This window comes from Ursus arctos, unplaced genomic scaffold (assembly GCF_023065955.2).
Source record: "Ursus arctos isolate Adak ecotype North America unplaced genomic scaffold, UrsArc2.0 scaffold_34, whole genome shotgun sequence".
NCBI classification, from domain to species: domain Eukaryota; kingdom Metazoa; phylum Chordata; class Mammalia; order Carnivora; family Ursidae; genus Ursus; species Ursus arctos.
This window is the reverse complement of record NW_026623030.1, coordinates 4,736,748-4,751,272: the sequence shown is the minus strand read 5'-3', so window position 1 is coordinate 4,751,272 and position 14,525 is coordinate 4,736,748. Positions and strand designations below refer to the sequence as shown.

Genomic DNA, 14,525 nt, shown 5'->3' with positions numbered 1-14,525 from the left:
CATTTGATCTGCTCTGACACCCTAAGTGGGGGGGGAGATCCTGGACCTCTGGGCCTTGATGGGGAGAACCCAAGACAAAGTGTATCAGTGCCAGGTCCATTTGTCAGGCCCCAACTGAGCTCCGTGGAGGCACTTACTTGGGGGACCATCCTGGGGGTTTGGGCAAGGGCCTGAGGCCAGACCTGGGAGATCCGAGAGACCTTGTCATGCTGACATGGCTGTAACTACTGTCTGATCAGCCCTCATTTCACAGCAGGGGGAAACTTATCCCAGTCAGGATGAGCAGCCTGTGCCAAAGAGGATGGCTGCACTGGCCCCAGCTCTGCCAGAACTCAGTTTCCCTAACTCTACAGGGGGAGGGGCCTGTGAGCTCTTTTACTGGAGGCAAAATGAGGCGTGGGAAGCAGGACTCGGCCAAAGTCATTCGGCGGGAAAATGTCACCCCCGCAGGGGAAGCGGAGGGACGAAGAGTCCAGGCAGGCTGCCGGGAGTTAGGAGCGACCCCGGCCCCACCCTGGCAGCCGAGCTGCGCTCCGTGCGGGTGGGAGGGCGGGACCTTGCCCCGCCCCACCGGCCCCCGCCCCGCCCCACCTGGGCGCGGCCCAGCTCCATTGGCTGCTCGCCGTGACCGCCGCCAGATCCGCCCCCGCGGGGAGCGAGTCCGCCGAGCCCGAGCCCGAGCGGCGGAGGCGCCGGAGCCGAGCCCGGTTTAGCTGCCGCCGCCGCCGAGGTCGCCGCCGTCCTTACCGGCCCACGCCCCCCCCTCCCGAGCCCGGCCCGATGCCGGCCGAACTCAGACAGGTTGGAGGGAACTTGGTCCCAGGCGTGGGGGCATCGTCCCGGGGGCCTGGCGGCGGAGGGCGGGGCGCCGGCCTTCCCGGGAGGACCCGCTTTTGTTCCGCGGAGCGGCCGGCCGGAGGAGGCTATTGTCTGAGCTTCGGGCCGGCGCGTTCGGCCCCGGGGCAGGCGGGGCGGCGCGGCGGAGTGAGCGCACCGCCCGGGGGGTGGTGTGCAAGGCGCGGGGCGGGGCCGCGGGGTCTCTGGGGACCAGGCGCGGGCGCCCCGGGCGGTGCGACTCCGCGCCTGGAAGCGAGGCCGGGATCGGGGTGGGTGCACCCCAGGGTAGCGCCCAGGACAGGTGCCTGGGCGGGGGTGGTGGGTGAGGGCCTTCCTGAGCAGCGCCTCTGTGCGGGAGGGATGCCGAGTCCGGAGAGGTCAGCCGGACGAGGCCTCCAGCTCCTTGGGGGGGGCACGGTGGGCCTCCCCCCCCTTCACACTCTTAGCGCGGGCTCCGACTCTGGGGACCTGCGAAGGAGCTTCCGGAGCTTTAATGGAAGCCCTGTCTGCCGCGGCAGCGCACGTGAGGGGAGGGGTGGAGGAAGGCCCTGCCCACGTGCGGAGGCGGGAGGGGGTCTCCGAGGAAAACCCAGGCAGTCAGCCTCCCAGGGCTGGGAAGGAGCGGGAGAGAGGCGTGTGGGCAGCCAGCACCTCGTGCTCAGAGGGTTTGGGGTCCAGTAACAGGCAGGGAAACTGAGGCTGACTGGAGGAGCAACTGCCCCAGGCCCCTTGTGATTGGGGGCCAGGTCACACCTGCTTCTCCCTGGCAGCTGGGTTTCTGCCTGCTGGGCGTCTCTGGTATGGGCACTGACTGTCCCAGAGATGTAAGGGTCAGCTGGGGGGGAGGTGGGGCCACTGTGTAGCTGATGGATACGGGCTGGGCTTGGAGAAACTGGGGTGGGTGACAGCCAGCCCTGCTCGCCCCTGCAACCTTGCTACCCCAGTTTGCTGGGCACCCAATGCCCCTTGGTGTCTTGCCACACAGTGTGGACTGCAAGCCCTGGCAGGCAGCCTGCTGCTCTGGAGGGGTGAGCTCCCCATCTGCCTGGGCTGGGCAGAGGCTCTGGACATCAAGAGAGGGCATCTGTGGTGGCCGAGGGCTTGGTCTCTGGTGACAGATGCCAGCCTGGATTCTCTTGGACTCTATCAGGGATGGCTGTGCTGGGGTGGAGGGGATAGGGAGACATGTTCATTCCTTCCTTCATTCATTCATCCATTCATTCTTTAAGTGCCAGCTGTCTTGTGCCCTTTGTGGGCCAGGACTGGGGATTGTGGGAGCCAGGTGTGGGATCCTACCTTAACCCATTCCCTGCATGTGCGGTGGGACCATGGACAGGGTGGGGCACCCATCTTGAGGTTTGTTCTTCATGACATACACCATGGGTGCTCATCTGTGAAGTGTGGTTGGTGACATAGATCCATGCCTCTGGGACCCCAGTCCACCCCCCCTCCCCCATTATGACTTGGCTTGTTTCCTCTAACCTTCCCGCTGCCATTCCCACGTGTACCTCAGAGGTGCTTGTGGGCTTTTGCCCAGGTGGCAGCCCCTCTATATGTTGGCCCACATCTTGTATTCTACTCCCCACATTCCTTAGATCTGGCCATGAAGGTGGGACGGGCACTATCCTGCTTGTCCTTTGGCCTTGATATCCTGGGTACTTTCTGTTTCCATATAAGGAAGCTGTGCCCAGCTCTGTGCCTCTGCGGACCCTCTTGAGAGCAGTGGTGGCTGGTTGGGTTTAGCTTTCTGCGTGCTGGCCACTCTCGCCCCGGGCTTGAATCTTGGGCCAGGCCCCTTCCACAAATTCCAGGGAGCTCCTGGGAAACCCCAGGTCTGGACAGCAGCCCCACTCTTTGCCAGGCCTATAGACCAGGGACCAGGTAGACCATGATGGGAGTGCCAGGGGGCAGTTTGGGCCCTGGAGGTAGGTGATGGGAGGCAGGTCAGTAGTTCCAGGAAGAGGGGCAAGAATGAAGCTAGGACTGGGGAAAGGTGACAAGAGACAGCTGACAGGATTTGGCAAGATTTGGGATGTGAAGGGCTGGGGGTTGTGTGTCCAGGCTGGTGCTCGTGTCTGGGATGCAGGGGGACCTGAGCCGTAGGGCCTGGGGTCTCTGGGGTGTGCCGCCTTGGATAGGTGGACATGCAGCCCTAGAGCAGGGTCTTGAGGTCAGGTGAGGATGCAGGCGCCCCGGTCATCTGCCTCTGCAGAGTGCCAACTATGTGGCGGTCATCAGTCCACAACCCCACGCCAGCACCCCAAAGATGTTGCAGAGGCCTGAACCATGGTTGACCTTGGGTCTTTCCCTGCTGCAGGCTTTGGTTCCCCCCTCTGCTACCAGCTCTGAGATCCCCCCAGAGTGGGTGTCCAGGGAGTCTGGACACAAGATGGGCATGTGTCGGCATGTGCAAGTCCCTCTGGGGGCAGTGGGCACTGTGGACTGGGGCCTGTTAGGACAACATGCAGATTGACATGCTTGGGCCTGTGGGCCAGGCTGGGTGCTTACACACACACACACACACACACGTGTGTCTGTGCATGTGTCCCTGTTGGAAGCACCAGGTACATGCACGCATGTCCAGGTCCTTATCTGCATGTGTGCCCAGGCGTGTGTAACGGGGGCCGGGCCTTCCTGTGATCACTGGCTGACTCACGCTCCTGCCTGCCCGCCCGCTTGGGTGAAGTCATCGCCTGTTTTTAGCTCCCTGAGGTCATTTGCCAGTGGGGGTTCTTGGGGCCTCAGGATCCCACTACCAGGCTGCCCGGGCTGGGCATTAGTGGGTGATGCTGCAGGGTTGCCAGGCCTTGTTAGGGTGGGGGGGTGTCCTGGCTCTTCTGGACGCCATCCCTTCGTCCCCTCTCCTGCACTGTGTCAGACCCTCATCACAGCTAGAGTGAGAATAAACTGAGTCAGAGTGGCATTGAGGTCTGAGGTGTGCTTAGTCCTCCTCCTCCCTCACACCCACCCCCTAACCAGGGAGCTGGAGGCTCTTCTGTGAGAGTGTTAATGTATGCACATCTACTCAGGGGCCATGTCCTCCTGACAGTGCTCTGGTCCCCTCTTGTCGGCCTTGCTCCTCGCCCCTCCCCTCCACTTACAGCCACCAGGGTGTGGCCCTAGGCCCCTCCATGACTGGCCCCCCAGGGCCCAGCAGGGAGAGCTCAGTGTCTGACACACAGTTGCTCCCCCAGTTGCCAAATACAGGTGGGGCAGCCGAGGCGCCAGCAGTGACAGGCTCTCCCTGAATCTTCTCTAGAACTGTCCCGGCTCCCGGTGCCCTCAGAGAAGAGCCCAGGCCACCTTTCCTGGCAGCCTAGCAGCATGTCCCTATTCAGGGTCTCAGCTGACTCCTCTTTCTCAGGGAACATCGTTCCTCCTTCCTGGCCAGCTCCCCAGCAGGCATTCCACCTACAACCCCAAACTGAGTGGAGCCAAGGCTGTGGCCCGCAAGGGGTGAGGTATAGCTAAAAGGCCTTGCAAAATTGCCTTCCCTGTGCATGCCTGAAATTCCCTGTTAGTGGTCTGTGAAGTCCTGGTTAAGCCTCTCCGTTCTGCCAGGCCTCAGTTTCCCTTTTTATAAAATCATGTATTGTTGTCCTCTGAGGTCCTGCTTCTGGGGCAGAGGCTGCATTCTGTGACTTCTTCCTGTGTCACCAGAGCCCATGGGATACACCTGTCCTGACACGGTGCAGGCCTGTCTCTGGACCCCTGAACGGTTTGCAGGGGCCCAAAATCTCAGCACTATGTGCAGCTGGGGGCTTAAGCATTTTGTCAGACAGGACCCCCACCTGAGGAGGTGTCACACCCTGAGGACCTCGGGAGGCAGGCCCTAGGGCAGCTCTGGGCACCTAGCCTTGCACACCTCCCAGGCCCAGGGCCAGGAGCAGAGTAGAGCTCTGGTGGCAGGCAGATAGGGGTGTGGCCTTCCTGGGGCCTCAGCTCCGTTTCTGTGTTGGGCCTCAGAGGCCTGGGGCCCAGAGAGGGGATCCATTCCTCAAGGCACAGCATCTGGGCCACAGAGCAGGGCCTGTCCTCCTGCTGACCTGGCCCCTGCTGCCCAGGAATGTGCTTCTGCTCGCCTGCCCACTGCGGCTTGGGTTTCAGCCCCTACCCATCCTGGCCAGATGCTAATCCTGGGACATTGGCATGGTGTGGGGACCCATGCAGTCAGAGGCCCAGGGATAGATGGACGTTGGCTCTCGGACCCCTTTGCCAGTCAGCACAGTCAGTTCAGCTCTGCTATGGACTGACCTTTCCTCTTCGAGCCTCCATTGCCCCACTGGCAAGTCTGGCCATAGGCTTATGGGCCTTGAAAGGGCCCCTGTCTAGAACTACCTTGCCTGGAATTCCACCATGGTCATCCCCTGCAGGGATGAAAGCAAGGGGAGCTGCAGGTTGGGGAGACCTGGGGGGAGTTATATGGGGAGGGGACACCAGGGTTCCTGTCAAGGACTAACTAGGCACACCTGGCCTGAATTCACCATCTCTGGACTCTGCTAAAACACCTAGCGTCTCAACAGGGAGCACCAAACACTGGCCCAAATGAGGTAGGGCCAGGCTGTGCCCACTCAACACCCCAGGAGTGTCCAGGCCGGAAGGAACAAGGGTATTTTGGGCATTCTGAGAACTGGGTATTTCTGTCCTGCGAGGGCGTCTGGCTGACCTTGGAAACAATGGAGGCCTGGGTGTGGCCCTGGGGAGTCAGTGAGCAGTGCTGAAACTGCTCCCCCAAAGCCTCTGCACTCCAGGTTTCTTGGGTGGGGCAGGGAGGAGGCCCAGGACAGGTAGAGGGCCTAGCCAGGGGTAGTGAGCCATGTCGAGTTTGAACTGCAGGTCCCACCACCCTCCTTGGGTCACCAGGAACCTGTAGCAACCAGGCCTTGCCGCTCAGACAGGGCTACCCAAGACTGCACCACTGGGGTCAGGGGCTTATTTGCCACCTCAGCCCAAGGAGGCACCAGGATTGGGGGAGTTCAACCCCCAAAGCCTCCCATGGGATGGGGCAACAGGGCCAGTCAGCCCCATGGCATTCGGAGGCAGGAATGGGCTGCTGTCTTCACCATCTGGGGCTGAGACAGGTCCTGGGGTCCATGGGTTCCAGGGGTAGGAAGAAGGCACTCCTGCCCTCTAGGCCAGCACAAGCATCTACGTTCCAGGGCCAGGTGAGTTATGGGTCCTCCCACTGACACCCATCCCCCCCTTGCCCAGGAACAGAGCCCGGGCAGCCAGGCCTCACTGGCCACAATGCCAGAGGCGCCCGAGGTGCTGGAGGAGACGGTGACAGTGGAGGAGGACCCTGGCACACCTACCTCCCACGTGTCCATTGTCACATCAGAAGATGGCACTACCCGGCGCACTGAGACCAAGGTATGGCCAGCCCCAGGCAGTGAGCAAGTAGGCTGTGTAGCCATGGTTGTTCCATTTACAGAGTGGCCTCCCAGAGGCCACCTGTTGGTCGGGTGGAAGACCGAGGCTACCCTGGCCCTACCGGGGCAGTGTCCGGGCCTCTCAGGCTGCCCAGCCAGCCCACCGGCCACCCACTTACCCACCAGGTGACCAAGACGGTCAAGACGGTGACCACGAGAACAGTGCGCCAAGTGCCCGTAGGCCCCGATGGCCTCCCCCTGCTGGACGGCGGTCCCCCACTAGGCCCCTTCGCAGATGGCCCTCTGGACCGGCACTTCCTGTTGCGCGGGGGGTGGTCCGGCAGCCACGCTTTCCCGTGCCTACCTCAGCAGTGGGGGCAGCTTTACCGACGGCCCGGAGCCCCGTGATGTCCCGAGCTATGGCAGTCTATCCCGTGGGCTGGGTGTGCGGCCCGCACGTGGCGCCCTTGGCCCAGGCCCCGTGGATGGCTGCTTCACACTGCCTGGCCGGCGTGAGGCCTTCCCTGCGGGTCCTGAGCCTGTGCCACCAGCTGGTCGCTCCCAGCCCGAGCGCTTCCAGGCAGAGCCATACGGCTTAGAGGATGACACCCGCAGCCTGGCTGCTGATGACGAGGGTGGCCCGGAGCTGGAGCCTGACTATGGCACCGCCACAAGGAGGAGGCCTGAGTGTGGGCGTGGCCTTCGTTCCAGGTGAGCACCCTGAGCCTGGCCCCTGCCTCCAGGAAGTCTGCCTTGCACTCCCCCAGCAGAGAGTCCTCCACAGGCTGTCTCGCTGCTGGGGCTAGGTTAGTTATACACGTTAGTCTGAGTTGGCCTCAATTCAAGGACAGCAACAAGGGAAGCTTCTGGTATAGTAGAAGTTGCACTGGACATCCTCCCTGTGGGTCTGGGGCATTAGGGAAGTTGGTGACAGTGCCCAACACCTGCTACCCCTGCTCCAGACAGATGGCCATGAAGATATAAGCACAGGAGGCTCAGAGCATTTCCTCTGAGTTTGAGGCTCCAGCCTTTCCCCACGCCTCAACTGCCCCTGTGTACAGAAGCAACCAGAAACTAGGCTATCCAGCTCTTCCCAGCGTAGACTCTGGTTCTGTCACCTCTGCCCTCAGTTTTTCTATCTGTAGAGTGAGAACATGATCACAGCCTTAGTATGGATTATGCTGTGTGACCACAGGCAAGATACCTGACCCCTCCTAGCCTCAATCCCTGCCCTAGGAAGTAGGTTTGATGGTGATAACCTGAAAAGACATCTTGTACTCGGGGGACCGGTGGCCTGAATGCCCCTTATACGGTCCCACCAGGGTGGCTGTGTGCAGGGAGGGTCACCTGCCTCCGCATCCTGGCAGATCCCACATTGCAGAGATGGGCCTCATGGGAAGGCAGGACCCCTGTCACAGACAGATATTTCACAGAAACACATTTAGCTCAAAATTGGGGAATGCTGCCTGATGATGGGACTGAGTGAGCTCCCCATCTCAGGGAGATCCAAGCCCTGATAACCATTGGCTGGTGTTTGGCCATGTCACTGGCTGTGAGTCAGTTCTTGCTGGCCCAGGGTATGACTCTCAGCACCCACCTGGAACTTGGGGTCCAATACCAATGCTGTAGGCCTATCCCCACCCTTCATGGGTTCGTGGTTCCCTGGAGAAGATAACGGTGGGTAAGCAGGCATCTTCAGGCAGTGCCGAGATGTTCCTGCACCCTGCCTGCACGCACAGGGCCTATGAGGATGTGGCAGATGACGGCGGTGAGCTGATGGAGGAGCGGCCCCCGTTTCCGGCTGCGACGGCACCCCTGGCCCAGCCAGAACGGGGCAGCCTTGGCAGCCTGGACCGAGTGGTACGGCGGTCGCCCTCAGTCGACAGCGCCCGTAAGGAGCCGCGTTGGAGGGACCCCGAGCTGCCAGAGGTCCTGGCCATGCTTCGACACCCCGTGGACCCTGTGAAAGCCAACGCAGCCGCCTACCTGCAACACCTGTGCTTTGAGAACGAGGGTGTCAAACGTCGTGTGCGGCAGCTGCGGGGCCTGCCTCTGCTCGTGGCTCTGCTGGACCACCCAAGGGCGGAGGTGCGGCGGCGGGCCTGCGGGGCACTGCGAAACCTCTCCTATGGCCGAGACACGGACAACAAGGCCGCCATCCGGGACTGTGGCGGTGTGCCTGCCCTGGTGCGCCTGCTGCGGGCTGCCCGGGACAATGAGGTCCGAGAGCTCGTCACAGGTGAGTGACGCCTGGCTTCCCGTCATCCCTCAGGGAGAGGAGAGGGAGGCTTGGCCAGGGAAAGCCCCCTCCCCCCATTTAGTCAGGAGTTCCAGCTGCTGGGGGTAGGCATTAGGCTTAGACTGAGAGGTCCCCAGTCTCTCTACCTCTGGACTTTGCTGCCTTTCAGGTAGGCCCCCTCTCCACCTGCCCCCCATCACCATACTCCTCCAGGAGTCTGGTCCCACCCTCCAATGGGGCCCATGCTGGGGGATTGTGCCTTATGGGACCCAATTGGCCAGGTAGGGTCATGTGACCACCTTTAGGTAGAATAGAGCCACCCACCCACGTGGCTAAGAAGGGATGGGGGAAGAGAAGGCACCTGCTTGTCTAGCCACAGGCCCCCGGGCAGCCTCTCCTCTGTGTCCCAGCCCCTCTGGTGCTTTCTGCCAGCTGGTAGCTACTGTTAGGTGCCCATGCACATCCTGCCTGGGGCAGGGTGGGTGCCCAGGACCTCTCACAGCATTTGTCACTTCCTACCTTCTGGTCTGATCGGGCATATCCTGAGCGAGGTCGCATGGGGAGGTAGGAAGATCACTGCCTGTGTGGTGAGCACTGGCTGGTTGATGGTGCCCTGTAGGCACACTCTGGAACCTGTCATCCTACGAGCCCCTGAAGATGGTCATCATTGACCACGGCCTGCAGACGCTGACCCATGAGGTCATTGTGCCCCACTCGGGCTGGGAGCGCGAGCCCAACGAGGATTCCAAGCCAAGGGATGCCGAGTGGACAACAGTCTTCAAGAACACGTCGGGCTGCTTGAGGTGTGGGTGGGGGCTGGGCTCGGGCACTCTCTATGCAGCCACCTAGGACTGTTCTCGGTCAAGGAGGCAGGAGCCAGGCACCAGAGCCTGTATGCACACCTGGGAATGTCCTCATGTCCTGTATAACATGGAAGACAATTAGCCACCCAAGTCTTAGGAGCTTCATAGCCATGTCACAGTTCCTGCCTGAGTCCTGAGAATGGGGCCTAATGGGGCTGTACTCAGCCCCAGGGGCAGCCTCTGGACAAGGTCAGCCATGCTGTCATGTAGGACCACACATCTCTGGCCCTGCTCAGCTTCAGCCCACTCTCCCATCACCGTGACAGCTGGGGTAGGGGGAGCCAGGACCCTCATCTTCCATCTGCCTCAGAGGCCTCATTCCATGTCCTTGTGACCTCTGCCCTAACTCTCCCACCCTGGGAATCACTACGGAGTCCCCAAAGGTGGCCCTGGGTCCCCACAGTCCTGCCTGTCCATTAGGATGTACCCCCATGGCCCTATGGGGTCCTCACCTCACGGTAAGGTGGAACCCAGAACTGCCACTGGGGCAGGGGGAGTCCAGAATTACTGTGCATGGATTTAGGACTCTGGACCAACCTCTGTCCCCTTCCAGTTCTGCTGGGCATCAGAGAAGGCCCCCCCGCCTCACACTGCGGCCAGGCCAGGGCTCCCTCCTAGGGTCTCCGTGGTCATTGGGACACTGTCACTAGCCCTAACAGGGTGGTGTCAGAGCCTGTTTTACAGATGAAGACAAGACCCCAAGGCCAGGTGGGGGGCTGGGACGTTCCCATGGGAGCCAGGGGTCACAGGGCTTGCTCTTGGCCACCCAGGAACGTGAGCTCGGATGGTGCAGAGGCCCGGCGGCGGCTCCGGGAGTGTGAAGGGCTGGTGGATGCCCTGCTGCATGCCCTGCAGTCGGCTGTGGGCAGGAAGGACACGGACAACAAGGTGGGTGGTGCAGGGGTGGGGGCGGAGTGCCCTAGCAGGTCCCAGTGGGGTTCGTCTTACAAGCTCCTACAGAGAGTTGGGGAGACAGCAGGAACTAGGCCCAGGGGCCTGTGAACTATTTGGGCAGCACAGGAAGAGTAGGCATGCAGTCTGGGGCAGTGCCCTGGGCACGGGCCACCCCGTAGTGGCCACACTGAAGTGGCCATGCCATGAAATCCCAGACAGGGTTCTACATGCAGGGTGTTCTCCACCTTTTTCCTTCCTCAGCCTCTGCCTGGGAGTTCTCACCCCTGTGGGCCCCCTAGCTTAGGCCTCCCCATCTTTGCACCCCCAGTTCCTTCTGTGCACACTGGCTGTGGCCAGGCTTCCCGGGGAGGGTTAACAGTCTCCAGGCCCACCTGGCCCTGCTCCACTATCTCTTCTTTCCCGGCAGTCGGTGGAGAACTGTGTGTGTATCATGCGGAACCTGTCCTACCACGTGCACAAGGAGGTGCCTGGGGCCGACAGGTACCAGGAGGCTGAGCCTGGGCCCCCTGGCGGTGCTGCGGGCTCCCAGCGCCGGAGGAGGGATGACGCTGGCTGTTTCGGTGGCAAGAAGGCCAAAGGTGTGTGGGAGGGACTGGGGTATTACACTCTAGATCTCCGCCCGCCACCCCAGGCTGAAGGGTCTCCATACCCACGGCCGTCACGGAAGCCAGGGACCACCTGGTCAGCTCCTTTGGGGCAGGTGGGGAAGCAGGGAGCCAAAGAGGGTGTAGGTCATCCGGCTGACACCCTGGGGCCCCCGGGGGAGGGCAGGAGTGAACCTAGGTGGTGTCCCTGCTGCTGCCTGGACTCAGTTCCTCGGTTCCGGGAAGGGTTCTTTGGGCCCATGTTTGGAAAGTGCTGAAGGTGATGCTGCCTCCTGGCGTTCACAGAGCACCTGAAGACCTTGAGATGCCCTGGAGGCAGCACCCCGCCCTGCCTTCACACCGTCCTGACAGGCAATTGCTGGGGGCAGGTTCCGGGGTCTACATTCTCTGGGAGGGCATGGGGGGGTGCTGCCCACTCAGGCTCGTCTCCTCTCTCCTGTGCTTCCTCCGGCCGCCCAGAGGAGTGGTTCCATCAAGGTGAGTCCGTGTTTGTCCTGCTATCCAGGCCTGGTGGGTGCAGTGAGCACCAGGGAGGTGCCGCCCACCCTATTGTCCAGGCAGGCATCTCCATGACGACTGCAGGGCGGTCCAGCCTCAGGGCCCTGGCCCATCCCCAGTCCCTTTCCCGGGCAGCCATCTCCATGACAACTGTGTGGACATGACAACGGCAGGAATGTCAGCCCTGGACTCACTGGGAGGCCAACGGGCTGTTCTCTGTAACCTCAGACTCAGCTACCCCGGCAGGGCCAGGCCTGGAGCTGGAGCAGGGAGAGTCAAGGGGGGGCAGGGTCTGGGTGTATTTGTTCCCACAGGCACCAGGGAGCAAAGTCTGCCCCTGGGAATGAGATGGTGTGTGGCTTAAAGGGACCACACAAAGACCCCGTGAAGCTGGGTAGAACAGGGAGCCTAGGTCATCTGAACTCAGCTCTGCTGCCTTTCAGAGGAGAAGAAGCTTCCTTGTTTGTGACGAGGGTGACTGGGAGCTAGTGAGCTCACTCACAGAGGGTACAGGCCAAGGCTGACGAGTGCTGGGTGGGGCTGCTGTAGGGGCTCAGCTGTAGATGGGGGTCTCTCCTAGCCAGCAGAGTCTGTGACCAGGTCCTGACTCCAGATGGGCTTTTCCCCATGGCTGAGACTCTTGGCCCCAGCCCTGCTTTACTGTGCAACCGGGCAGGTCTTGTCCTTGCCACCCCTCAGCTTCTCTGCCTCCCTGTCATCCAGCCTGGGCTTCTGGCTCTCAGCAGCTGCAGGGAGGCCGTGGGGCGGTCAGCAGTGCTGCTCCCAATACCTGACAGGAGATGAGTCCTGGCTGCTGGGGGCAAGGCTGGGACATCCCCAGGCCCCACTGCAACCACTGCCCTTCCCAGGGCCTCCTGGTACCCAGTCCCAGACTTGGGGGTGCTCTTGGGACTTGGGCAGGAAAGTGCCGTGTCCACCCTCCTGGCGCATACCTGCCCCCTGCAGGGTTGGCTTCACCTCCGTCTACTCTCTGTTCCAGGGAAGAAGGATGGTGAGATGGACCGGAACTTTGACACACTGGACCTGCCCAAGCGAACTGAGGCTGCCAAAGGTAAGTGGGCGGAGGCAGAGCTCAGCCCAAGCCTATCCAGGTAGCGAAGCTTTGTGCTACCAGGCAGGCTTAAGGGGCCTTGGGGATCCCCAGAAGGCTGTCCAGTCCCTGGGTACCTGCTGTGGGTTCAGAATCAGGGTCAGTTCCATGGGTCACTTCAGGCAGGGCTGGAGACAGAAGCACAGAGAGGCCAGGCATTTGCAAGGTCACACAGCATGCAAAAGACTAGAAGGGATAGAGTAAGGCCTTCAGTGAAGGGCAGAGACCAGTTAGGCAGGACCTGCAATGTCAGCTGAGGAGCTCACATTCACTCCAGGGGTTTTGGGAGCTGGGGTGTGGAGTCAGATCTAGTACGGGGGCAGAGTGGTTTGTCCTTCTCGTCCTCTGTGTGTTTTGGAGTCTTACTGTGTGCTGGTGCTGTTCTGTACACTGGGGATCTAGCCTGAGTAAGAGAGCTCTGCCCTGGTGAGCCCCAGGCCACAGTCCACCTTGCAAGCCCAGACACCCTCAAGTAGGGTGGGAGACCCCAGCCATGGGAGGTCTAGGGAAAATCTCACACACAGAGGGACCAGCACCTGCAAACACTTTCAGGGGGAATACCCTGAGTGGGGGACATGCTTGGAGCATCTGGGGAACAGGAAGCCCAGCAAAGCTGGAGTGGAGGGACCATGAAGCATGAGGAATGGGAGGGGGTGATAAAATGTGGGGTGGGAGGGTAGGGGAGAGGAAGTAATGTCTGGGTGCAGCTCACCTGAAAGGCTGCTCAGCCCCTCCTCTGTGGAGTACTTTGGGGCAAGGTACTGCTGCATTGTGGGGCCAAGGCCTCAATTGATGGGGGACCAGGAGTGGTTGAGCAGAGTGCAGACTGAGAAGGCGGGTCCCTGTTCCTAGGGGCGTGCACTGGTAACAGCCTAAGTTACATAGGGGAGAACAGGGCCCTGTTACTAGGGAGGGTGGGTCTTGTTGCTAGAGCTCCTCCCCGTAGTTGCACAGCCTATCTACCCAGGAGATCTGGCCCTTTTGGGAGGAGGGCTGGCCCTGTTGTTAGGGAGTTTGAGTCCTGTTGCTAGGGGGGCAGCCCTGGTTGCCACCTCCCTCCCTACCCCAGGCCTCCTGGATGCTCTGGCTGCCAGGCAGGTCCAATACCATTTCTTTGGCAGCAGGGTCAAGGGAACAACAACCTCACTTAGACCCACCGCCTCCTCACTGAGCCTCTATTCTTCCAGGAAATGGGAATGCTTTCTCCCTTGGTCGCTCATAAGGGGTGAATGTGTTGATGTTAAATTTTCCCTGACTGCACCATACCCATCCCTGGCCCCAACTGACTCTTGTCCTGGGGGCACTGATGGGAGGAGGGGGGACGGGGTAATGGGGTGAGAGGGCCTGGGTGACTGTGGGCGGTGGGTGCTCTGTGCCCAGGCTTTGAGCTGCTGTATCAGCCCGAGGTGGTACGTCTCTACCTCTCCCTCCTCACGGAGAGCCGGAACTTTAACACCCTGGAAGCTGCCGCTGGTGCCCTACAGAACCTCAGCGCCGGCAACTGGATGGTGAGAGGCTGAATCTGGCAGGGAGGGGACAGAGAGAATCCTAGGTACCCTGTTGGTATCGGCCTCTGCCTTTGCCTGGCCTGGGGGGTGGTGGGGACCACATGGGACACAGTGCCTCCCCAAGGTCCGGGAGGTTCGGGGCACAAAGGGTGCATGCTGGAGGTGGGGTTGAGTTGCTTGGGTAGGGCTTTGTCATGCACGGGAGGAGGGTCCAGCTAGAGGGAACAGTCAGGACTCAGGTAGGAGAATGTCTAGGCGTGTGGGCAGGACCCCGTGTGCTGAGCACACTCCCTGCTCCACTGCCACAGTGGGCCACCTACATCCGTGCCACGGTGCGCAAGGAGCGTGGCCTTCCGGTGCTCGTGGAGCTGCTGCAGTCTGAGACTGACAAGGTGGTGCGCGCTGTTGCCATCGCCCTGCGCAACCTCTCCCTGGACCGGCGCAACAAGGATCTCATTGGTGAGGACGCTGGTGGGGCAGAGCCAGGATGCAGACCCCAGTGGGCTGCTCTGGGGTCCCACCGGCAGGAGCTGGGGGACGGCAGGGTGGGGAGGAGGTCAGGGGCCCAGCCCTGCCCCTG

At 61.4% G+C, this 14,525-nt stretch overlaps 1 protein-coding gene across 1 annotated transcript in view; it reads left to right on the top strand.

The window, feature by feature from the left end:
- ARVCF (ARVCF delta catenin family member) overlaps positions 1-14,525 on the top strand; it is a 49,234-nt gene that overhangs the window by 31,018 nt on the left and 3,691 nt on the right. The window contains 11 exon segments of the mRNA XM_044379542.3: positions 6,049-6,207; positions 6,393-6,533; positions 6,535-6,917; positions 7,946-8,445; positions 9,065-9,248; positions 10,079-10,196; positions 10,630-10,801; positions 11,114-11,305; positions 12,327-12,398; positions 13,818-13,945; positions 14,254-14,404. Coding sequence (XP_044235477.1) covers positions 6,049-6,207; positions 6,393-6,533; positions 6,535-6,917; positions 7,946-8,445; positions 9,065-9,248; positions 10,079-10,196; positions 10,630-10,801; positions 11,114-11,305; positions 12,327-12,398; positions 13,818-13,945; positions 14,254-14,404 — 2,200 coding nt within the window.